The sequence below is a fragment of the Oncorhynchus clarkii genome, chromosome 9 (assembly GCF_045791955.1).
Source record: "Oncorhynchus clarkii lewisi isolate Uvic-CL-2024 chromosome 9, UVic_Ocla_1.0, whole genome shotgun sequence".
NCBI classification, from domain to species: Eukaryota; Metazoa; Chordata; class Actinopteri; order Salmoniformes; family Salmonidae; genus Oncorhynchus; species Oncorhynchus clarkii.
The window spans coordinates 43304555-43330340 of NC_092155.1; the positions used below are offsets into that span (position 1 = coordinate 43304555).

The 25786-nt window shown below is 42.6% G+C and overlaps 1 protein-coding gene across 1 annotated transcript; it reads right to left on the reverse strand.

The window, feature by feature from the left end:
- Positions 1 to 1017: 1017 nt before the first annotated feature.
- LOC139416361 (oxysterol-binding protein-related protein 2-like) lies at positions 1018 to 24808 on the reverse strand. Its single transcript, XM_071164896.1, has 14 exons — positions 24703 to 24808; positions 13349 to 13539; positions 12203 to 12326; positions 11759 to 11834; positions 11478 to 11612; positions 10210 to 10307; positions 9756 to 9938; positions 9431 to 9538; positions 8877 to 8966; positions 8363 to 8486; positions 5127 to 5252; positions 4574 to 4697; positions 4179 to 4269; positions 1018 to 3859 (listed from the first exon to the last, which is right to left on the reverse strand). The coding sequence occupies exons 2-14, from the start codon at positions 13383 to 13385 to the stop codon at positions 3757 to 3759; spliced, it is 1419 nt and encodes a 472-aa protein (XP_071020997.1). The 5' UTR covers positions 13386 to 13539; positions 24703 to 24808; the 3' UTR covers positions 1018 to 3756.
- Between the last annotated feature and the right edge of the window lie 978 nt (positions 24809 to 25786).

Consider the following 25786-nt stretch of genomic DNA (forward strand, 5'->3'; position numbering starts at 1 on the left):
CACTATTGGAGCTAGGAACACAAGCATTTTGCTAAACCCACAATATATGCTAAATGCAGTGTATTCATAAAGTATTCAGACCCCTTCACTTTGTTACATTACAGCCTTATTCTAAAATGAATTAAATTGAAAAGCATAGAAAAAAAGTATCTACACCATACCCCATGATGACAAAGCAAAAATAGGTTTCCAGATGTATAGAAACCTGAAATATCACATTTACATAAGTATTCAGACCCTTTACTCAGTACTTTGTTGAAGCACCTTTGGCAGCGATTACGGCCTCGAGTCTTCTTGGATATGACGCTATAAGCTTGGCACACCTGCATTTGGGGAGTTTCTCCCATTCTTCTCTGCAGATCCTCTCAAGCTCTGTCAGGTTGGATGGGGAGCGTCGCTGCACAGCTATTTTCAGGTCTCTCCAGAGATGTTCGATCAGGTTCAAGTCCGGGCTCTGGCTGGGCCACTCAAGGACATTCAGAGACTTGTCCCGAAGCCACTCCTGAGTTGTCTTGGCTGTGTGCTTATTGGCCGTGGTCCTCTTGGAAGGTGAACCGTCACCCCAGTCTGAGATCCCAAGCACTCTAGATCAGGTTTTCATCAAGGATCTGTTGGTGATGTGTCTCTCGATGTGCAAAACTGATAGAGACATACCCCAAGCGACTTACAGCTGTAATCGCAGCAAAAGGTGGCGCTACAAAGTATTAACTTAAGGGGGGGCTGAATAATTTTGCACGCCCAATTTTTCAGTTTTTGATTTGTTAAAAAAGTTTGAAATATCCAATAAATGTCGTTCCACTTCATGATTGTGTCCCACTTGTTGTTGATTCTTCACAAAAAAAATACAGTTTTATATCTTTATGTTTGAAGCCTGAAATGTGGCAAAAGGTCGCAAAGTTCAAGGGGGCCGAATACTTTCGCAAGGCACTGTATGTCATGGAAAAACAGAGTGTACAAATCATTAGGAATGTCAGTGTATAAGGTACTCTCACACAATTAAACACCACACAAAGCAAGTTAAAATCTACTTTTTTTTAATGTTGGTGCATTAGTCTTAAAGTTGCTAGTTAACAAATTAGAATTTGATGAAATGTGATGAAGTGTGTGGACACAACTCGAAGTAGTGATCAGTTTTACATACATTTCCTGTACACACGGTGAAAAAAAACGGACACTTCTTCTGACCTAAACATTTCAAAGTGTTATGGACAAAAATAAAGTCAATGGGCCAAAAACTCATCTGATAAACCTAAAAACACCTTAAATATTAAATGAAATGCAGGTTAAAAAAAATCTAATAAAAAAAAAAGGGTTCAGAAAATTGGCTTACTTAAATTTAGGCACTAAGTATAACCATGGAAAAAAACGTATCAATCAACCTAAGACACAACGCAAGGCTTCTTGGTTTGCCGTATCTTTTTGCCACATTCCGTTGCCCATTTCTCAAACCACCAGCAATTCCACAACAACAAAAAAGACAGTTGTTAAAGCAATAGACGTAATTTTGTGACGTGTCGGGCTAAAATAAAAATTAAAAAAAAAAAAAAAGTAGCAAACTGAGGCGAGAGAGGCACAAATACTCCGTCAAGATCAAATTGCTCTAAACTGTCAAGTCATCTTTACACTCTTTACTTAGAGACTCTACCATGGTGATCCACAAACCAAATGGACACAATCACTTATGAGATGGGCTCATCTACAGTCAAGGAAGCTGCCAATACAGTCATCTAAATGTGGGTTTGCCTGCCGGTGACAAAACTAAAGTATTTATGTGTATTATTATACATGTAAAAGGTATACAGAGACACTAAGCGCTATTGGTTGGTTGCATAGATTTTGACAGTCGTTTCAAATGCACAGTGTAACATGGTAAATCCAAACTAAATCCCCCTACATTTCAATATCGTATAACGTCAAGAGATTCCGTTTGGACTCGCATGAAGAGCATTCCCAAAGGTCAACATGACATGTTTTACTAGACAGACACTAGAGAGTCGTCTGCTGCTTTGAAAGTCCTCCAGAGAAGAAACGCGTTGGTTTACACTTTGATTCATGCATGCAGATCTAATCTACAAGGCTAAATGTTCACCGCAGTACAATTAACTGCACATGAATCCCCCCCCAAAATAAATATATACCCCTATCGTATATTGCATGAGTGTGACTATTTCTGTAAAAAAAAAAAAAAAAAAAGATTAAATGCCACAGTCTCTTATAAATAAGAACTTACACATAATGGCTCGTCATTGTGAAAGAGATTGGTGATGTGAGAGTATGTGGTTTAAAGCCACAAAGAGTTCCTAACACGAGGAAGGCAACAATATGCTTACAAGGGAAGCTGGTAATATTACGCAATGACTTCTACTTCATATAGGCTATAATTCCATTCAATTCCAAATTCACTTTGAGCTGGTTGGACAGATTTATGATGATTAGCTAGCTATGTTTATAAAAAAAAGTAGGTATTTACATACATGTATATCTTACATGAAAAATGCTTTGTCATGCTCTGGCGATAACTATTATTTAGTTCTTGAGGTAACAATTATCAATTCATTTATTCATAGCCAAATGACTGCACGCACAGCAAACCACCCTTGCCAGTTAAACCTGTAGTTAAAAGGAACCATATGGCTTAAGATTCTGTACAAATCACTACGGTCATTCATACACACACTCACACACACCGTAGTGGAGGCTAGTGGGAGGGGCTATAGGAGAACGGGCTCATTGTAATGTCTGGGATGGAGTCAAACGTGATTTCCATATGCTCGACGCGTTTGATACCGTTCCAATAATTCCATTCCAGCCATTACAATGAGCTCTTCCTCCTATAGCTCCCACACCAGCCTCCTCTGGTACCTATTATACTCTTCTTATAATCTTAGTAACGCTCATTGTTATTTTCTTACTCGTGATTACGAGAACACTCTAAATTGACTGACTAGGTAAACAACAGCAGCCGGGCCAAACGTACGGTAGGTCCACCGCCACAGAGCCAGGGGTAGCTAACACTGTTAGCTAGCTAGCCAAAAGCCATGCAGAAGAGTAACAAAAGGAATATTTTGTGATGGGGGAATTACTAGCCGACTGCCCAAATCAGGGGCTGTATTCACAGACTGAGCAGTGGCCAATGTGGCTAGATGTGTGTGATTGGCATATATGGTCACATGATCATTCTTATCTATACATACAGGTTACATTACAGTGATGAGAAGCTTGTCCTCTGGACGTATATAGGGGACAGCCAGACCTGGGTGGAATACTCCAGGTGTGCTTTGTTTAGCTTGTCAGGCGCAACGGAACCAATGAAATCAATCCGAAAGTGCAAACTCCACATGCCAAACAATTTAAATCAAGCTCAAGTATTTTGAATATTTGAAATAGGTACTCAACCCAGGTCTGATAGGGAGGGGTACCCACAATGCACTCCTGTTCAAGAACTAAACAGTCTCCTCCAGACTCACAGTATCTGTTCATGTCTGCTTCCGCCTGTGCTGCCACCAACATGTCCCAAAGAACCCGTTATCAGTCAAAGGAGCATTCACATCCCTGATTTCACCGTTGACCGTTCCCTTTCATCACTGTCAGGAGACTGGGGAGGAGAGGGTTGTGCTAACACAGACGCATGTGTTGTACAAGGAGAGGCTATCACCGCTTCAGAGTTCCAACGGGAGACCGTGTGGTGCTTAGAACAGGGGCGTGCCAGGGGGGGGGGGTTGGTTCAGCAGGTGTTCATAGAACCTCCCCCCTGGATCAGTAGATATCAGGAAGGTCAGAGTATTTCCTATCAAAGTAGCCCCCTTTGTAGAGCCAGTCCTGAGAGGACGTGTAGGGGTTTGTACCTGACTGGAACCATCTGGAAGACACAATAAAACACAATTATGGTTTACTTAAAAAAATAAAAAAAAAATATTATATATATATACATACATACATATATATACATATATACATATACATATATATACATATATACATATATATACATATATACACACACACACACACACACACACACACACATACATATATATACATATATATACACACACACATACATACACACATACATACATACACACACATACATACACACCACTGTATACCTTATTATTATGCAAGTATTTTATGAAAAAAATGTTAATCTTAAAATGTGAGGACACCCAAGTTCTCACCGAGTGGACCATTCCTCCTCGTCCTTGGAACGGTCTTTCTGCGCCGACCTCTGTTTCTCCTCCAGCCTCGCCTTCTCTCGACTGGCCTGATCTGCACAAACAAGAACATAGGATCTTCTATTACTCATTTGATACATGGCCCTCCTGACCACTGTATTATTCTGTAATTAAAAACTGACACAACCATAAGTTCAATAAACCAGACTAATACTTTGGCTATGTGGATATTTTACTGTCAATGGATTTTAACCCCGCCACCCCACACACACACACACACACACTAAGAACAGAAAGGAATCTGAAAACAAATAGGACATGTGAATGCACCACCCAAAGGGAATGCTAGAGGGCAGCCTCGTCTAGCAAGTGTGGGGATGTAGCAGAAAGACTATTACCCATATCTCCGTTCTCCATGGCTCTGATGTCGGGCCGCAGGCGGCAGTCTGTGGGGGCCAGGGTGGCCTGCATACCAGGCTCCAGCTCATTCAGCGACATGGCAAAGTTAGTGAAGTTATACATCTGGAAAAACAAAATCCTACAGAATTAACACCATCAAAATCGATGTGCGTGTGTGTGTGTGTGTATAAACTTAAGTAGGAGTGCTTCAGGTATTCCAGAACAACCACAGGTGCTCTTGGAAGGGAATAGTAATTGAAAAGAAAAAGGCAAAATTATAGTCCAGGCACTCGTGTGGGTTTGAAAGATTTCAAAGCCTTTATTTATGGGCCAAGTCATTAAAATACACCAACGGGCATCGGCTTAGGCCTTCATCAGTGTGTGGAGGACAAAGCAATGAAATATCCTAGACACACCTGTGCCTAGGTGATCACAGGTAATTGATCTATTGGCCACTAGGGACCTGCATAAGAAACATATACGCTCAACTTGTATGTGTGTACGAGCATGTGAATGTACACGTTTCTTTGTTTACGCGCCGGTGTGCGTTACCTGAGCAGAGTGTTGGGGTCGTGACGATATCCTCCACAGCAGGGTGCTGCCAGGGATCACAGCTACCGTCTCCAGGACCTCAGGCATGTTGTCTGCATCGTCGCCGTCGACCCCCTCAGGCTCCTCCTGTGTACAGGTACACAGACCACACCGGTACACACAGACCACACCGGTACACACAGACCACACCGGTACACACAGGCGGTCGCAGACACACGTCTGATATAAATAGCCCTTTTTTCAAAACCAAATGAAATGTGTATTTTTCCTCGTGAATAAAAGCAACAACAAAAAACATCAGAAATTACTTAAGGGATGTTTACTTCGTGTACCATGAGTATACCATGTCTACTACAAACAGAATACTGAAATGAACATATAACATACTGTTCTCACTGGTTTACTATATCCAGTTGAGTCTATGGGGGCGCTATTTCATTATTGGATAAAAAACGTTCCCGTTTTAAGCGCAATATTTTGTCACGAAAAGATGCTCGACTATGCATATTATTGACAGTTTTGGAAAGAAAACACTCTGAAGTTTCAGAATCTGCAAAGATATTGTCTGTGAGTGCCCCAGAACTCATTCTACAGGCGAAACCAAGATGAAACGTCAAACAGGAAATGAGCAGAATTTCTGAAGCTCTGTTTTCTAATGTCTCCTTATATGGCTGTGAATGCGACAGGAATAAGCTTAGACCTTCTGTCGTTCCCCCAAGATGTCGGCAGCATTGTGACGTATTTGTAGGCATATCATTGGAAGATTGACCATAAGAGACTACATTTTCCAAGTGTCCGCCTGGTGTCCTGCGTCGAAATTGGTGCGCAACGCCAGGTGCAAGTATTTTTCCATTTGATAGAGAGGAGAAACCAGGCTTCCACGAACGATATATCATCGAAGAGATATGTGAAAAACACCTTGAGGATTGATTCTAAACAACGTTTGCCATGTTTTCAGTCGATATTATGGAGTTAATTTGGAAAAAAGTTCGCGTTTTTTTTGGTAGCCAAATGTGATGTACAAAACGGAGCTATTTCTAATACACAAAGAATCTTTTTGGAAAAACTGAGCATTTGCTATCTAACTGAGAGTCTCCTCATTGAAAACATCCGAAGTTCTTCAAAGGTAAATTATTTTATTTGAAGGCTTTTCTTGTTTTTTGTTGAAATGTTGCCTGCTGGATGCTAATGCTAACGCTAAATGCTACGCTAGCTAGCTACTGTTACACAAATTATTGTTTTCCTATGGTTGAGAAGCATATTTTGAAAATCTGAGATGACAGTGTTGTTTACAAAAGGCTAAGCTTGAGAGATGGCATATTTATTTCATTTCATTTGCAATTTTCATGAATAGTTAACGTTGCGTTATGGTAATGAGCTTGAGTCTGTATTCACGATCCCGGATCCGGGATGGCTAAGTGCTAGAGGATATGGGTCTTTCTAGAAACTAGGGTACCGGCGAGGATTTTCTGAGGTGGACAACTTGTTTCCGCTGTTGATAAGTCATCGATAATAATCTGCCAATTTTGTTAATGTCAATACATTAAGGGGGGGGGACCCGGGTTCGATGACAGATTGTCACAACCGGACGTGACCAGGAGTCTCCCATAGGGCGGCGCACAATTGGCCCAGCGTCGACCGGGTTAGGGTGAGACAAGATTCTGGAAAAACGCTCGGTTTCTGTTGGCACAACATTACGGTGCCAAGTAGCCTAAGGCTAGCCGCATTTTAGCCACAAAGTGATATGTGCTAGCTGTTTAGTCTGTGTTTTTATAAATGTATCATGAGCTTAAAAAGCATTTATATGACGAATTGACAACTCGTTCTCATTCTGAGAAATAAGCATATTCTTATCCAGGTAGGTAGACCACTCGATCTCAACATCTAAACAAAGTGGACAGGCTAGCATGCTGTTCACAGGTGTGACAAGCAGACAACACATAATCAACATCAATTTACTAGGGATATTAGATCCAACGTGGATCACGGCACAACTGTCTTCACCGACGCAATGAATGGGACGCCAAAACTTTCTTTGCAAACACGTTTTCCCCGCACTTTAGCTGTTATTCACCTGGCAAGTATTCTGCATAATTATTGAAGAACCACGTTAATGACCATATCGATATTGGTTTTCAGTTTAAGGTGACTTTCGGTTAGAAGCAATTGATTTTTACTCCCGTTTAGTAGTCTGCTCTGTGCGTAATTTTGGGAGTCAAGACAAAGAGGGCTTTAGAAAGGTTAAGTTCTCCTCTGTTACAGTCAAATAATGTCTCAATGTGTTTCGGTGTCCATAGGACCGATTCTGTTGGACAAAACCGGTCGCTGATAACCGCAGAGGGGCGATCTCTGTTGTGTCCTGGAAGGTGCATACTGCAAAGCACGGAAAGCGCGAAGGAGACGAGACCAAAAAGACATGAGAACAAGCGGACATAAGCACTCATGAAAACAAACCAAAAACTAGATACTTGCAATACATGCATTTGGAAATCCGCGCTACTAAATACATTTGAATTAACTCGATATGACGCCAGGCCCTATTCACAATATAATCTGGTGCTAAAGTTATGAAATGACACATTTTAAAAGGGTATATAGTCCTAGGCCTATGTTGTTGTCCGGTGGAGTTACGGGCTAATTTGGCATCAATTCACTTTTATTTCTCTAAATACACAAGGAACTTTTCTTTTTCCCTTGACATAACGTCATGGCATGCTGCCAGAATCATCAGGAAATCAAAATCAGAGGAGAGTTATATCAAGAAAAGTTAAATGTTGTATAGGCCTATTTACAATGTGTCAAACAATAAAACACAAGATATGAAAACAAAAAGAGCCGCACACTCCATATCTATAACCTCCCAGTAATTGATTGAGTAAGAAACCACCGACGTTTCGGCATCCCTGTGCCTTCTTCAGGGTAATAAAAAAAAAAAAAGACTATTCGGCTCAATCTGCTTTGAAAATAACTTGCAGGGAGGTGGACCACTGGGGGCGACCAAGCTATACTGTGTGCGAGATGTAAAGCAAGCTCTACGTTAGTATTCTGAAATGAATTATCTGGATTCTGAGGTGTTGATGCGTGTACATGTATGTATGCGTGTAGGTGTGTGTGTGTCTTTGTTTTTTTCCCACTGGTTTCCCATTTTTGACATGTATGACTTGTTACATCTTTCCTGCTAAAATAAATGTAAAAAACACATCTCATTTGCTCCATGTTGTGAGATGCCCACTCACCGGACTCTTCTGTTTCTTAGAGTCTGCCTTCTTCTCAGCCTTCTTGTTGGACTCGTACGTCTGGGGGTCCACGCTCCACATGCACTCGGTCCACTTCCCATAGATCACACAAAGCTTCTTCTTACTGCCAGGGACAGAGATGGGAGGAGACGTCAGCAACCAAATACTGCTGTACTGACAGAGAATGACACTGTGCTATCATTGTTTGTCCTGTACGGCTCAGTTGGTAGAGCATGGCACTTTCAACCCCAGGAATGTGGGTTGATTCCCAGGGCCACCCATTCGTAAAATAGATGCACGCATGACTAAGTCGCTTTGGAGTCTCCTAAATGGAAGATATTATTTATTATACCCACCAGGGACGTGTTTAGCAGGGAGAAAACATTTAGAAACCTTACTGAACACGACACGGGCAAAAGTGTCACCAAAACACTGACAACTGGATCAGTGAATTCTGGACCAGAGAAGAAAGCCGTAGTCAGTTTATCAGAATGATGCCAATACCTCCACATACCTCTTATCTTGAATGTAGCCCTCCACCCTGTGCAGCTCCTTCCCAAACATGCCACACGGCTTGAAGTTCAGCACACACTTATCTCCAGTACTGCTCAGGACAGAAAGGAATGAGAACAATGAGGAGAACAGACAAACCATGCCATTATGGCTCAACGACAGTCTTCACTCCATACCATTATGGCTCAACGACAGTCTTCACTCCATGCCATTATGGCTCAACGACAGTCTTCACTCCATACCATTATGGCTCAACGACAGTCTTCACTCCATACCATTATGGCTCAACGACAGTCTTCACTCCATACCATTATGGCTCAACTACTGTCTTTACAAATTAAAGGGTGAATCCTAACTACCACTTAAAACACATTTTCACTTGGTTTCCCATTGACGTCAATGCATGACGAAGTGAACATTTGACTTAAATGGAAGGTAAGACTAACCCCTAAGTCCGCTATGCTGAAAGTGGTGGATATATACACATCTGTATGCTTCCAAACCAGTAATTGAAGGTAAAATAAGATAAACTATAATATCCAGTCCTTTACTCACCTGTGGTTGAGGATTTCTACAGTGCCATACTGCTCGATCCACAGTTTGCCCAGGATGACATTGTGTACACAGCAGAAAGGGTTGGTCCACGTATAGACCTCACCGTGCCTGGGGAGAGGAGGAGCAAACACAGCCTCAGTGCAATGGACTCACACACAACAAGAGAGACTTTGTAAAGAAAAATAGGATTACAGAAGCTGAAGCGGTACTGGCTTTGACAAAGCACTGAGAAAACAACCAAACAAAACCCTATGACCAGGTATAGATAAAAATATAAAACACACCCCCTACCGCCCGCCCGCCCGCCCACCCACATTTGACTCACTTGAGGAGTTCTAGTGTGATAGTTCCCTTGGGCTCAGCCTCCACACTCTTGCCCCAGAACTTGAGTTTGGGGTAGATGGAGCCATGGAAGACAAAGTCCCCGACCAGGCTCTCAGCATGGAAGGCACTGACAGGGGGGTGGTGGCTGACCTGCTCCGAGATCAGCCTGTAGCCCTGGTCCTCGCTGGGGGGGGGGTAGGCAGGAGAGGAAGTAGGCAGGAGAAGAAGTGAAAAGGAGAAAGGTTGTTATCATAGCCTACTGAAAATAAGGTCAGCAGAGGAAAACAAGTGTTGTTAAATTCATGCTTGAAGGCAGGTAAAGACGTCCTATTAAAAAGGCCAATAACGTGTGCAGTCTAGTCAAAGACAGGAAGGAACTGTCCAGGGCTACACAGCTTTTTACAACTCCTCTCTGTGTCACTTTGTATGGGAGCGTTGCAGCCCTGTCCCCTCACCGCGTTAGTTCGTAGGTCTCTCCTAGCAGAGGGTTGAAGGGCTTTCCAGTCCTGTCCCACTGTGACGCTACGGCCGACACGGCAAAAGCAGCTACCGCCTGGGAAGAACGGAGGGGAGGAGTCAGCCACAGGATTCACTGGCTCACACACACACAGTCTAGTTGTGATCCAGCTACATTCAGTCAATTTTCAATTCAATTCGCTTTATTGGCATGACGTAACAATGTACATATTGCCAAAGCTTATTTTGGATATTTACAATATAAAAAATAAATTAAAATGAGAATCTAAATTGTCAACGGGACAACAGTAACAACAATAACCAAGGGTCAAAATAACCATACATTCAACAATAACAATAGGCATACAGTAGAGTACATGTGCAGGTTGATTGGTCTGTCAGACACTGTCCCTCAACTTATGGCAGGCAGCAATGTACTGCGCTGCCAACCCACAGCTCTCTGCGTCTTCCCCCAACAGGACGGGTAGCCTATCCTCATCAGAGAGGTCTTTGAAACCTTGAATAAGGGTTTCAAATTTGGGAAAATGAGACTAATTGTTTTATATTTTTTACATTTTGTCAGGAAATGCAGCTCCGTCTCAGGTTCTGCTGTTGTGCAGTGGTTGCACAGCCTTTCCTCTACAGGGAGCCAGGTTTTCCTGTGTCTTACCCTTCTCAATGGCAAGGCTGTGCTCACTGAGCCTGTAACCATGGTCAAATATTTAGCCACAGTGTACTGTCGATTTAGGGTCAGATAGCACTGCGTTTTGCTTTGTGCTTGTGTTTCCCAATAAGCAATATAGTTTTGTTTTGACTGTGTTGTAATTTGGTTTATCCTGATTGATTGGATGTTCTGGTCCTGAGGCTTCAGTGTGTTAGTAGAACAGGTTTGTGAACTCAGCCCCAGCTCTTGGTATTGCAGGGCTTGGTAATGATATGAGAGGGGGGTCACTGTATTTTAGATGTTTCCAAAACTTAATTGCTCTTTTTTGAGTTTGTATTATTAGTGGATATTGGCCTAATTATGCCCTGCATGCATTGTTTGTAGTTTTCCTCTGGACATTTAGGAGTATCTTACAGAACTCTGCATGCAGGGTTTCAATGGGGTGTCTGTCCCATTTGATGAAATCTTGTTTTGCAAGTGGACCCCACACCTCGCTGCCATAAAGTGCAATTGGTTCAATGACATATTCAATTAGTTTTAGCCAAATTTTAATAGGTATTTCAATTTCAATTTGCTTTTTAATGCCGTAGAATGCCCTCTCACCTGCATGCGCTCTATGGAGTCGGACAGCAAGCAGGCTTTGTTGATGAGGTATGTGTGCTCCATGTACTCTGTGATCCGCTGGAGGAAGCTCAGGGGCTCGTTGAACACGATGGGCATTGTGATCTTGGACAGCTCCTACACACACACAGAGAAAATGAGCAAGATTAGAACGCAAAATACTTTCACACAAGTGGGATGAAATCAAACTCACTGGCATAGTAGAGACCCAGAGAAAGTCACGGTCTAAAAGTGGCCCTTTACATATGGTCTGTAGCCCTTACCAGTCCAATGCATTTCTTCAGAATGTCCCACACACTGAAGTTGTTCCTGGAGAACATTGGGGCAGGTAGCATTGTCCTGAAAGACGTCAGGAGGAAAAAGTCAAAAACACACACAGAGAGATAACACATTAGTGTCTAGCAGAGAATCCGGGGGAAGGAGAGTATCCCTATGATGACTATCAGTAATACAGTGTGCGATGGTAGAGGCTGACCTGTTGGGTGTCGTCATGTGGACTGACTGGGTTAGAGTTAAGAGGAGTATGAGAACTGGCCAGTCTTCTACCAGGGTTAAAGCTATTAACAATGTGGAAGGGGTGAGAGGGAGAGAGACTAAGGTGAAGAAAGAGAGTGTCGACAGCGACAGAAAGCAAGAGAGAGACGACAGAGAGAAAGAAACAGAGAGAAGCCTCGGGAGGAGAGGACACGGCAGGAATCGGAGTGTACCTGCGCTTCCTGATTCCGTTCTCCGGTGACGTGGAGCCATTGCTCCTCGGGGTGACGTCGTACACCCCTGCGTCTTTAAAACTGGCCTCCGACGCGCCTTCATACGACTCATCAGAGTCCAAGCCTAACACACATGAAACGGTCGGCCACAAATTAGGGAAAGGCTATACAGCACACAACTCACCTTGCCTGACAAGGTTACCTAATATAGAAATTATATAATATGCTCGGATAATAATAAAGTAGACAGTCTTGCAATTCGGCTACAGGTCAAAGCAATGACTACATGAGGGGGAGCCGCAGAACTGATATTGCAATATGGACGTGATACACATTGTGACATGACAGCCACTGTCTGACGCTGAACTAAGCATCGTAGGCGTGGAAAAGAGAAAAGGTGTGGTGCCCCGTTAACATTTTAAAATAAATCATTGGGGCCCCGAGTCAACCGGAACACCTCTAGCCATGTGATCTGGGATTGATAAGGGTCCTTCTACACCTGCGTTGCTTGCTGTTTGGTGTTTTCGGCTGGGCTTCTGTATAGCACTGAGACATCAGCTGATGTAAGGGCTTTATAAATCAAATTGATTTGATACGAGATGGACAGGAACAATAACGTGACGACACAGCGTGCGCTCCGCAGTTCACCCCACATTCACCTTGCACGCCGTTTCCATCCCCTCTCCCTCACACATCCCCGCTGCTGCTGATGGCAAAGCCAAAATCATGGACGCTGAATAGACCGCTGCGTTATTGAAGCTGTCAGTTAAGCTGCTCAGGTTACAGCATATTGTGTGGCACTGTGCCACAGCGTGAAGTACAGTACAAAGACACACCTCTACCTCCTGAGTCCTGACCATGACAGTTGTCAGAGCAACGTTCCAAAACACCAAAAGCCCCCCCCCCCCCCCCCCCCCCCCCAAAAAAAAATGTATTTGAGAACGTTGCTGAAACATGTAACTTCTCCCGTTTCAGAACTTCCACGTTGAAGGACCCTGATAATTGTGACAAAAAAAAAAAATGCTGAGTAACACTGTCAATGTTCTCTCCCTCTGTGTGCGTCCTACAGGTTTGTGGTTACCTCTGAAGGTCTGGTAAGTCATTCTATTATGTACACCCCCCCCCCGTGCGGACAGGGACACCCACCTGTTACGGCGTCGTAGAATTCATCATCGTTGTTCATTGTACAGGGTCAAAGCCGGACCTCCAGGTGCTATCGGAGAGGGAGGTGAGCCTCTAGAACATGGTCCCTATAGCGGGCCTCACTGGTCTCTGGCACGGCACCTTCCTCCTCCGCAACCACCACGTCAGAACAGGCAGCAGCTCACACAGCAAACCTGCTGGACACATACTATAAACAGTTCAGGATTGTATTCATTAGTGCACGCCGTAGCAAAATGATTTGCAAAGGAAGACAAAAACAAGTTCTGGTAGCCCCTCCCCTCCATGAGGTTTCTCTGGGTGGTGATTGGAGTGCAGGAAGACTAGGGTGGGTGACTGACTGTTCTCAGGGAATGCCTCAAAAAAACACACTCACTGGGGAATTTTGGACTGTACCAACGATCAACAAGCGAGGAGGAGCCGTGTTGGTGTAGGCCCTGTGGTGTAGGCCCTGTGGTCCACGCCATATGAAAGTGTGTATGGCGGTATTTGACGGTCATTTTTTTAAATGTACATTTCTGCATAATAAAAGTTCTAAATGTGTCTTATGAGATGTGCATGATCCAAGGACTGCGAAGGGCAATTCCATTTTTTGCCCAACTCCACTTGTAGATTTTTAAATCTACCTGCCACAGTGGCTGGTGAGTTTGCAAAACAAATGGCCACTGGATTGATGCAAATAATCATTGTATCATTCTGCCAGGTAGGCATAGGCTACTTTGTAGTTAACAATGAATTGAGAAGGAAAGGTGGTCAGTAGCATAAGTGGTAGACATGAGGACTGCACACACACAGGACTGCACACACACAGACAGGGGACTGCACACACACAGACAGGGGACTGCACACACACAGACAGGGGACTGCACACACACAGACAGGGGACTGCACACACAGACAGGGGACTGCACACACAGACAGGGGACTGCACACACAGTTCTTACCCGAACAGCACTCTCGCCTCCAGCTTCTCATTTTCACAGAAATATAGCAAATATGACAGGGTTACACCTGCATGAGAGAAACTAGCACCTAAAGTAAAGGGAGTGGTGCATCCCAAAACATCACGTACATTCACAATAAGTGTTATCGACTAGGCTTGGGCCATATCGCCCTTCTCTCATCCCAGGATTTACAGTATTAAACGGCATAGGGGGCGCTAAAACGCAAGAAACACCCATTGGGCCTCAATTACCAGAATGCTAACAAAATTAGCACAAACAAATAGTGAAATCAATTTTGCTCGTTAGCATTTAGCTAAAAGTGTAACTAAAATTGCAAAGACAGGCAAATCCAGATCATTAAGTTACACAAGCATAGCTAGTAGCTACCGAAAGAGAGAAATTGTGCAAATGAACAAAGTTGTGATGCTGCCCTTCCTTCAGAAAAGCACGCATGTGTACGCGGAGCAGACGGGAGAAGAACGGAGGAGAAAACAAAGCGGCTCGTAGGAAGGACATGGAAGAAATGGCAGCTGTACAGATTACTAATCTGCAGGTAACAGCTGAAGAAAGTAGCTACAAATATAATAAGAAGCTACAAAAACTGTCTGCTCCTACAGGCCAAAGGGCCCTAGGACTTGAGCTTGGAGGATACTTTGATCTCAGGTGGTTTGCATGGCCTACAGATTCAGGCCTTTGTGCTGTAACAGGATAGGCAGCACATTTGATTTAAGTACTAAAAAGTGTTGCAGTCACCTCACCTCAGACAAGAAAGTTCAGGCAACTTATGACAACGCACAATCACGTGTCAAATTAAATGTATGGTTTTGCCCATCTATGCTTGAACTAAAAGGTGAGGAGGGCTAAAGTCCGCAGACAGTGACCAATTATTGAGTAAAATTTCTGAGAAGTAACCGATCTCCCACTGCTAAACCCATCCTTGACCCTTGGAAGTTTGGCTCGAAATTCTGTAGTTGACCCTCAGGTTAGATCCCAGGTTGGTTCCCGCTCAGTGACCACCGACCTCGGGTCTGCGTGAAAATGTGAAATACCGACCGGATCCGACATATTTAAAGAGTTTCGTTCCTAAACAACAAATTCAAATTTCACACATTTAATTATCTTAAAACGATTGTCAGGGGGTCGGTCCCCTTTCATCAAAACAAATGTGTAAAAATATAATTTTATGACAAACGGGCATATTTGCTTTCTGAAAACGAGCCACTGCGATCTGCACATGTTATGGGGTAAAAAATACCACTTGTTGTGGGAGAGGAGCTGCTCTTTTAAGACCTGAGCTATTTAATTAATTTGTTTTACTTATTCAATTTGCTAGTTTATTCAATTTATTAGTTTGGGCTATTTTCTTTCAAATAAAACTAATGTTGAATGGCTCAAGTCAAGTGTGATAGGACTAGCCTATTTGTTAGTATAAAGCAGTTAGGCACATTCTTTCCGAACAAACATTCTTGACCAAGTTAATCTTCCTGTGTGTGTGTGTGTGTGTGTGTGTCGGATTCCTATTCTACAAAAAAATATTGTAGCCTAGTGTTAAAAGGCTGCCGATCGTGACCACTGCCAACTATACTATATCATGATACCAGAACTAACTTCGATACCGATACCAGGTTTAGTATTATGATACTCTATACCATCAAAACATCACAGCAAAAAAAAAAAGAATGGCACTTGATCCAGACAGATCTTTTGAGGTCAGCATTACATTTGAAATTTGTCCATTGTTCTGAGAATGTAAAGGAAAGGGGATACCTAGTCAGTTGTACAACTGAATGCGTTCAACCGCATTTAACCCAACCACTAAGAATGAGAGGGTTGCGGGGGGCTGCCTTAAATCGATGTCAATTAAACTATCAAATCTGACTTTGTTTTTAACAACCTAACGGTAAATAATTTATTTGAATGGTAAATCTATTGATTACCTGGGAAAATCAAGATGTAGCCTAGGTCTAGTCAGGTGAATGCATATTCAGTAGGAGTGTGTGCACGCATTGAGTCAGTGAGTTTTGTTTTGGCTGATTTCATGGGCATACTGATGAAAAACAATCACTTCTCTTTCCATTTGGGACTTATTTTATTGTACTTAACAACATTTGCATAGAATAAGCAATCTCTTTCATAAAAGTCTCTCTCTTTAGGACCTAATCACGTCATTTACACAGACAGTGAGAGACAGGATAAACGTGACTAGGCCGAGGGAAACGAAGTGAATGCATAATTTTTTTTCCAATGACTATAGTTTTTGGTGACAAACAGCTTTGAAGTCAACATATTATCACAAAGTACCAGTGTAGTGAATTGATAGCTTCAGCTGGAAGCTAACGAGGAAAGCTAGCCTACAAAGCTGGAAGCTAACGAGGAAAGCTAGCCTACAAAGCTGGAAGCTAACGAGGAAAGCTAGCCTACAAAGCTGGAAGCTACTAGTATCTTCTTGCATTGGTAAAGTGTTCTAGCCTGTAATTAAGCAATAAGGCACAAGATGATGTAGTCAAGGAAAAAAAAATATAATAATAATAATAAAAGAATACTTTTTTAAATATATATATTTTTATTTTACCCCTTTTTCGTGGTATCCAATTGTAAGTAGCTACTATCTTGTCTCATCGCTACAACTCCCGTACGGGCTCGGAAGAGACGAAGGTTGAAAGTCATGCGTCCTCCGATACACAACCCAACCAAGCCGCACTGCTTCTTAACACAGCGCGCATCCAACCCGGAAGCCAGCCGCACCAATGTGTCGGCGGAAACACCGTGCACTGCGCCCGGCCCGCCACAGGAGTCGCTGGTGCGCGATGAGACAAGGATATCCCTACCGGACAAACCCTTCCTAACCCGGACGACGCTAGGCCAATTGTGCATCGCCCAACGGACCTCCCGGTCACTGCCGGTTACGACAGAGCCTGGGCACGAACCTCTGGTGGCACAGCTGGCGCTGCAGTACAGCGCCCTTAACCACTGCGCCACAAATAAATGTACAAAAAATAAAAATAAAAATATATATATATATATACATAAAAAGTACATAATTTTGTTTAGGAATGTAGTGAAGTAAAAGTAGTCAAAATAAAAGCGTAAAGTACAGATACCCCAAAAAACTACTTAAGTAGTACTTTCAAGTATTTTTACTTCAGTACTTTACATCACTGGTAATAATGGAGACACCAGCTACCAGATTCTCTATAGTGCTCCTAATACGGTCCTGTGTGGTTGGTAAACAACATACAAAGCCAGTGGGAGTCAGAGATGAGACCGGAAGGGAAGAGAGAACTCAAGCCGGGGAGAGATGTTACCCTGCGAGACACACACAAACACACCTCTGTGTGCATGTGAGGACTTGGTCGGTCTGTCATGGACTGTGAGAAACGGTAGCTACAGCAACGACCTAGCTCATTTGAATAGAATCCCTTTTGGCAAGCAGAGTGGCTTCTTAAGGGTGAGCTGAGAGCAAAATGACAAAGGGGAGAGGACCAACACACCCAGGAGCCCCATTAGGAGATAATGAGGTTGTGCGTGTGGAAAGCTAACTTTAACAAGTTTTCACATGATAGGCTAGTTTCAGTGTGTACTCACGCTATTGGGTAGTCCATATATGGCCAAAACATTTTATACTTTGCAATTCGAAACTGAAGTTAACTTTTGCTGTGGTTGTAGCCATTTTGACAGCCTGTGTCTTGCTTGTGTTCGATATGCTTGCTTATATACACAGTGCATTCGGAAAGTATTCAGACCCCTCGACTTTTTCCAGATACGTTACAGCCTTATTCTCAAATGGATTCAATTACATGTTTTCCTCAATCTACAGACAATACCCCATAATGACAATGCAAAAACAGGTTTTTAGGAATGTTTGCAAATGTATAAAACATTTTTTTTTAAAGGAATACCTTATTTACATAAATATTCAGACCCTTTGCAATGAGACTTGAAATTGAGTTCAGGTGCATCCGGTTTCCATTGATCCTCCATTAACTGTTTCTACAACTTCATTAGAGTTAATCTGTGGTAAATTCAAATAAGGTCCCACAGTTGACAGTGCATGTCAGAGCAAAAACCAAGCCACGAGGTCGAAGGAATTGTCCGCTGAGCTCGAAAGAGTCTTGATCTGTTCTTTTTCTTACACAGTACTTCCGAGTCGGGAGTGGGTAATTTATGCACCTGCCGCCTTAATCCCTGGGTATGGTAGCCGTTTCTCAGGCTCCCTTTCTAGAAAAGAAACCCTGATTTCCCGGTACCTGTGGTCACTATGGTAGGCACAGGAAGTCAAGTTAAATCTAATGTTGATAGGGCAGACATTAGAATGAGACGTCACCGCCTTGAAGGGCACACGATCAGCTTGAGGTTATTTAGTCACAAAAAGCGACTGGGGTGCCAGAGAGAACTCTGCATGGGTTTTGGGTAAGATTAATATAAAATGCAACATGTAAAGTGTTGGTCCCATGTTCCATGAGATAAAATATTCCTTAAATATTAGGCCGAGCTCTAGAATTGACAGTTAGACAAGGAATGTTGGCGTGATCAAAGGAACCATAACTGGTGAACAATTTACAGTTTCAATGTACCGGCCATGTGTACGTAGACTAGCACGGCTTAATCTTTGAGACAAGCATATGCCAAGGGGTCGTATTAGCTTTGAAAAATCAAGCATTTTTTTTGCACAAACTACACATGGCCATCAGATTTCTAAATGTTTATCATAGAAAGAATGTAGCCAGCTACATTTCCTAATGATTTGCTTTTAGTTCATCTTGCCTTTTAACTTGCTACAGGAAAAACAACTACACCGGAGAAAAGTACCTGAAAAAAAAATCCGCTGTCTGCAGACCAAATGCGGGAACCTGATTTATCAAGATGGCAAATATTTTCTCATCCGAGTGGAGAAGTGCAACTCAAGCACAAAATGTGTCCTTTTAAAAATTCTGGATTTGGAGCTAGCCGTGACTGTAGCCAAGCAGAAATTACAATAAGAAGCATTTTAGAACTACGTTTACAAAACACAGCAAGATACTGTTTCTACGTTCTTTTTTTTTGTGTGTGTGAAAAACATGCTTTTATTACAAGCAGGCTTGACTACTGTAATGCGCTCATGTCTGGTCTACCCAAGAAAGTAAATTTGTAAACTGCAAAACATACAGACGGAGAGCACACAATACACCGGTTTTATGGTCTCTGCACTGGCTGCCTGTGAGTTTTAGAATTAATTTTAAGAATCTTCTATTGGTTTTTAAGTCAACCCACGATTGTGCACCCAAATACATGTCAGACATGCTTTGAAGTTGTGTACCCAGTATGTCCCTCAGGTCCTCTGGCACTCTCTTTTTAACCTCCCAAAGCCTAGGACCAAGAGACGGATTGGAAGCCTTAACCTTAAGTTACTATGCCCCCAGCCTTTGGAATAGCCTGCCAGAGAACCAGAGTGGGGCCAAAACTGTGGACATATTTAAAAGTCGTTAACTTTTTAGTCATTCTTTTGTTTTTTTTATCCTCGTGTTTGTGTAATAAATATTAACGTTTTTTTTTCTCCGTTGTTTTAATGTTTTTTTCCCCCTGTATACTACATTGTGTTGCATTCCATGTCTGAAATGTGCTGTATGAATAAAGATTGATTTGATGAGAATAGTGAAGGCCTGGCTTCCCTAATATATATGAATAAATGCCATTGACAGCTGTAGTGGGGAAAGGTCAGCCTGAGTTTCAACAAAAGCTAATCCACATGGAAATTAGAGAGAATGGGAGAGATTGATAGTGCGAGCAGTGAGTCAACCTTGGAAAAGGACATACAGCACATGGCTTCAGAGTAAGACAGGATAGAGAAAACAGTGGGTTAAAAATAGGTAGGTACCACATATCCTGAGGCCGCATTTATTGTAGCTGGGGATTTTAACAAAGCAAATGAGGAAAACCCTACCGAAGATCTTCCAACACATTGACTGTAGCACTCGCTCTGAGAAAACGTTAGACCACTGCTACTCAGCTTTTTAAAACGACTACAAGGTCCTCGACCGCCCTCCCTTCGGCAAATCTGACCACAACTCCATTTTGGCTTCCTTTCCAAAAAGGCAGAAACTCAAAACAGGAAGTAACCATGCTAAGGACTATTCAACACTGGTCTGACCAATCAGAATCCACGCTTCATGATTGTTTTGATCACGCGGACTGGGATATGTTCCGGGTAGCCTCTAAGAATAACATCAACGAATACACCGATATGGTGACTGAGTTGATCAGGAAGTCTATAGGAGGATGTTGTACCCACTATGACTATTAAAACCTACCCAAACCATAAACCGTGGATAGATGGCAGAATTCGTGCAAAACTGAAAGTGGAGAAACAGTGTAGTTATTCCCTCCATAAGGCAATCAAACAGGCAAAACGTCAGCATAGAGACCAAGTGGAGACGCAATTCAAAGGGTCAGACAAGAGCCGTACGCATGAGGCAGGGTCTACAGAAAATCACAGACAACAAAGGGAAAACCAGCCACGTCTCGGACAACAACGTCTTCTACGCCCACTTTGAGGATAACACAGTGCCACCGACACTGCCCGCTACCAAGGACTTTGAGCTCTCCTTCTCCGTGGCAAAACGTGAGTAAGACATTTAAACGTGTAAACCCTCGCAACGCTGCCGGCCCAGACAGCATCCCTAGCTGCGTCCTCAGCGCCTGCGCAGACCAGCTGGCTGGAGTGTTTACAGACATATTTAATCTCTCCCTATCCCAGTCTGCTGTCCACACTTGCTTCAAGATGTCCACCATTGTTACTGTACCCAAAAAAGCAAAGGTAACTGAAGTGCTTTGAAAGGCTAGTTATGTAAGGATCATATCACCTCTACCTTGCACCCTAGACCCACTTCAATTTTCTTACAGCCAAAATAGATCCACAGACGACGCAATCACCATCGCACTGCCCACTGCCCTATCCCACCTGGACAAGAGGAATACCTATGTAAGAATGCTGTTCATTGACTATAGCTCAGCGTTCAACACCATAGTACCCTCCAAGCTTATCATTAAGCTTGGGGACCTGGGTTTGAACCCCGCTCTGTGCAACTGGCTCCTGGACTTCCTGACGGGCCACCCCCAGGTGGTGAAGGTAGGAAACAACACCTCCACTTCGCTGATCCTCAACACAGGGGCCCCACAAGGGTGCGTGCTCAGCCCCCTCCTGTACTCCCTGTTCACCCATTCCCTCTCTTAGGTCAGTTAGGATCACCACTTTATTTTATTTTAAGAATGTGAAATGTCAGAATAATATACAATTCATTATTTATTTCAGCTTTAATTTCGTTCATCACATTCCCAGTGGGTCAGAAGTTTACATACACTCAATTAGTATTTGGTAGCATTGCCTTTAAATTGTTTAACTTGGATCAAACGTTTTGGGTAGCCTTCCACAATAAGTTGGGTGAATTTTGTAGGCCTCCTTGCTTGCACATGCTTTTCAGTTCTGCCCACACATTTTCTATAGGATTTCTATAGGATTGAGGTCAGGGCTTTGTGATGGCCATTCCAATACCTTGACTTTGTTGTCCATAAGCCATTTTGCCACAACTTTGGAAGTATGCTTTGGAAGACACATTTTGCGACCAAGCTTTAACTTCCTGACTGATGTCTTGATGTTGCTTCAATATATCCACATAATTTTCTTTATTTCCTCATGATGCCATCTATTTTGTGAAGTGCACCAGTCCCTCCTGCAGCAAAGCACCCCCACAACATGATGCTGCCACCCTGTGCTTCACGGTTGGGATGGTGTTCTTCGGCTTGCAAGCCTCCCCCCAACTTTTCGCACCAAAGTACGTTCATCTCTAGGAGACAGGCCACGTCTCCTTCCTGAGCGGTATGACGGCTGCCTGGTCCCATGGTGTTTATACTTGAGTACTATTGTTTGTACAGATGAACATGGTACCTTCATGCATTTGGAAATTGCTCCCAAGGATGAACCAGACTTGTGGAGGTCTACAATTTTTTTTCTGAGGTCTTGGCTGATTTGTTTTGAGTTTCCCATGATGTCAAGCAAAGAGGCACTGAGTTTAAAGGGAGGCCTTGAAATACATCCACAGGTACACCTCCAATTGACTCAAATCATGTCAATTAGCCTACCAGAAGCTTCTAAAGCAATAGCATAATTTTCTGGAATTTTCCAAGCTGTTTAAAGGCACAGTCAACTTAATGTATGTAAACGTCTGACCCACTGGAATTGTGATACAGTGAATTATAAGTGAAATAATCTGTCTGTAAACAATTGTTGGAAAAATTACTTGTGTCATGCACAAAGTAGATGTCCTAACCGACTTGCCAAAAATATAGTTTGTTAACAAGAAATGTGTGGAGTGGTTGAAAAACGAGATTTAATGAGTCCAAACGAATTGTATGTAAACTTCAGACTTCAACTGTATTCTACTCTACTGTATTTAGTCAATGCCACTGACATTGCTCATCCTAATATTTATATATTCCCTAATTCCATTATTTTACTTTTAGGTTGTGTATATTGTGAATTGTTAGATATTACTGTATTACTTTTGGAGCTAGAAACACAAGCATTTCACTACACCCACAATAACATCTGCATGTGACAAATAAAAACATATTTGATTTTGACTAATAGTGAGGCACAGTGCCATGGGTTTACATTGTTCCAGTTCTAGGAAATGTGGGGCTTTATCTGGTACTCTGTGATTCAAACTAACAGACAAAGGCACCACAAACACACGTCATGCATGTGTCTACATTGGCAAACTATAAAGGACAAATACTCAGACAAACATTGAGTTAATACGTCCCACCGTGGCGCCCCTCAGGAAAGCCTTCAGGAATGTAACCTCTCTAACACCAATGACAAGGTAACCCAAGGCAGGGCAGGACACTGCTGCTGTTGACTACAGGTACACACCTCCACTGAGTAAGTTAAAGTTAGTGAGTCAACAAAATGTAGTGTCACCTGAAACCTGGGAGGACCATCACCCTCCCTTGAACTCAAACAAGAGACGCGTTCTAGTCCAAAACTCTATATCCTATGCACCAACCATGTGTGAGCCTTTTCCATTCATACTCGAAAATGGTAATGACTTGCATCCAGGCATTAACCTCATTGATCAGCAGAGTGCTGACACGCATGGCCTCTGAAGGTTGTGTTAGTAAGTCACCATGTTTTGGGAGATTCTTGGGTTGAAATAGATGCTAATTGACTGGTGCGGGCAATTATCATCCTGACTGGGTTGTCAGGAGAAAGTCAAGGCTTACTATGCAGGCTATGCCCATGGGAAATTATCTGTCAACAAGGTTTCATCCTTACTCTAACTGTGCATCACAGATGGAAAGGGGATACGCACTGTTCAACATCTGTATGACCCCGGTCATTGCTTGATTTCTGCCAAAATGCTGGTACTTCAAATTACGATGAAGCAAGCTAGGGTCCAGACCCGGGTTAAAAACACTATTTCAAATGTCTCAATTACTTTCACATACATTTCAATTGAATTATTCAGATGTTTTATTTGAAAAGACAAGTAGTTGAATATGCATTTGACGATCCTCAAATACACTCCTATGCATTTAACCCAGGTATTTGAAAATAGAATTTGGAAGGATTTTCCAAAAAGTACTGGAAAATACTCTCAAACAGTAGGCCATTCATAGGAAATTTGAAAATACTTTCAAATAAGCCAATAGAATGAGTTGATTGGAGTCACATTATTTGAAAATAGACAAATTAAACAAAATATAAGAATTTAAAATAATCAACCCAGGTCTGCTTGTCTCCAGCATCGAAGACAAAGCCAGGTTAACAACAGGGGTCAGAATAACGTTCCCATACTGTGTTATCTACTAGCAGATATGATTCAGTATCTTGTTGACAGAGACGCAGCATAGACACAGACAGGCAACTGGAGGGAGTAGTCTATCATGCTCCAACTCGAATTCACTAAACAAGTCAGTGCGATGTCGGTTGTAGACAATGGTAAATGTATCTTATACAAGCCATCTTACTTTCGTGATTAGTTAACATGCAAGGCATACATTAGTTAAGAAACCTAGTTAACGCAACGTTTCGGGGGAGAGGCTAGTTAGCCATGTTGTATGCTAGCTAGCAGGTATACAATATATTCGCTAGCTAGATCAATGCGACGTTAACCTTTATAACACTGTATGTACTTCCTAGCTTACTATCAACTACACAATCAAACAAATTATTAACGTGTTGTGGTGCTTGCTCATATCCAGCTACGCTAGCTGGAAAGCTAGTCCGAGAGCTCTCCGGGGGGGGGGAAAGCTAGCTAGCGAGCATAAAAAAACGAAGACGAAGCAAAAGTTTGCGCGCATTACAGTCCATACACAAAACTCACAGAACTGTCAGATGCTGTTATACAATTACTGTACCTGAAGCGTTGGGACACCTGGTAACGTTTGACTTAATTTGAAAGGACAGGAGGACCACAAAACGGTGTGAATTGACACAGAAGCGGAAGTAGGTGACCACAGGGGCGGTCTTATTAACAACCGGCCAATCGGGTATCCTTGAATGGACCGCCTGATCCACATACACTGAGCCTACAAACCATGAACATCGTCCTAATATTGAGTTGCACCCCTTCCCTCCTTTCCCCCCTCAGAACAGCCTCACTTCGTCAGGGAGTTGACTCTACAAAGTGTCGAAACCGTTCCACAGTGATGCTGGCCCATGTTGACACCCACAGGTGGTGGACCATTCTTCATACAGAGGGGAAACTGTTGAGCATGAAAAACCCAGCAGCGTTGCAGTTCTTGACACACTAAAACCGGTGCTCCTGTCACCTACTACCATAAACGGTCTCCTCCCGTTAATATACAATGATTAAAGTGGATTTAACAAGTGAAATCAATAAGGGAGCATAACTTTCACTTGGATTCAATCGGCTGGTGGGTGGACTAAATAACATTACACACAGTATTCATTTTTTTTAGGATACAAAAACATGTTTTTTTTATCCACATTAGGGACAAGGAGATGTATGCCAAAAACGTATCTAATTACAAGTCAAATGTTATTTGCCACATGCTTTGTAAAAAAACAGGTGTACTAACAGTGAAATGCTTACTTTTCCAACAATGCAGAGCTAAAGATATATATATTTTAAAATATATAGAGATAGAGACACAAGGAATAACTAACTACACAGTGAATAACAGGTAAAAAATAACATGGCTATGTACAGGGAGTACTAGTACCGAGTCGATGTGCAGGGGTGCGAGGTAGTTGAGTTAGTTATGTACATATAGTAGGGGTAAAATGACTAATGTGTGTGTCTGTGTGTGTGAGTTTCATATCAGAGAGAGACACTGGAGGAGGGAGAGAGAGCATAACAATTCATTTCCAATCCTTCACTGAGAGCTGATGAGATGTTGAGTGGATCAGACAAGTTCTTGTCCTAGTTTTGTTATATATTAAAGTCTGATGATTTGGTGAGAGAGGGTGTTATTTTAT

Bases quoted from the DNA above. Each gene is read 5' to 3' on its own strand.
- LOC139416361 (XM_071164896.1), bottom strand. From the start codon at position 13,385: ATGAACAACGATGATGAATTCTACGACGCCGTAACAG. The intron at 10,308-11,477 runs GTGAGAGGGCAT...CGTTCTTCCCAG, and splicing joins ACTCCATAGAGCGCATGCAG to GCGGTAGCTGCTTTTGCCGT. The intron at 8,487-8,876 runs GTATGTGGAGGT...TGTCCCTGGCAG, and splicing joins GGCTACATTCAAGATAAGAG to TAAGAAGAAGCTTTGTGTGA.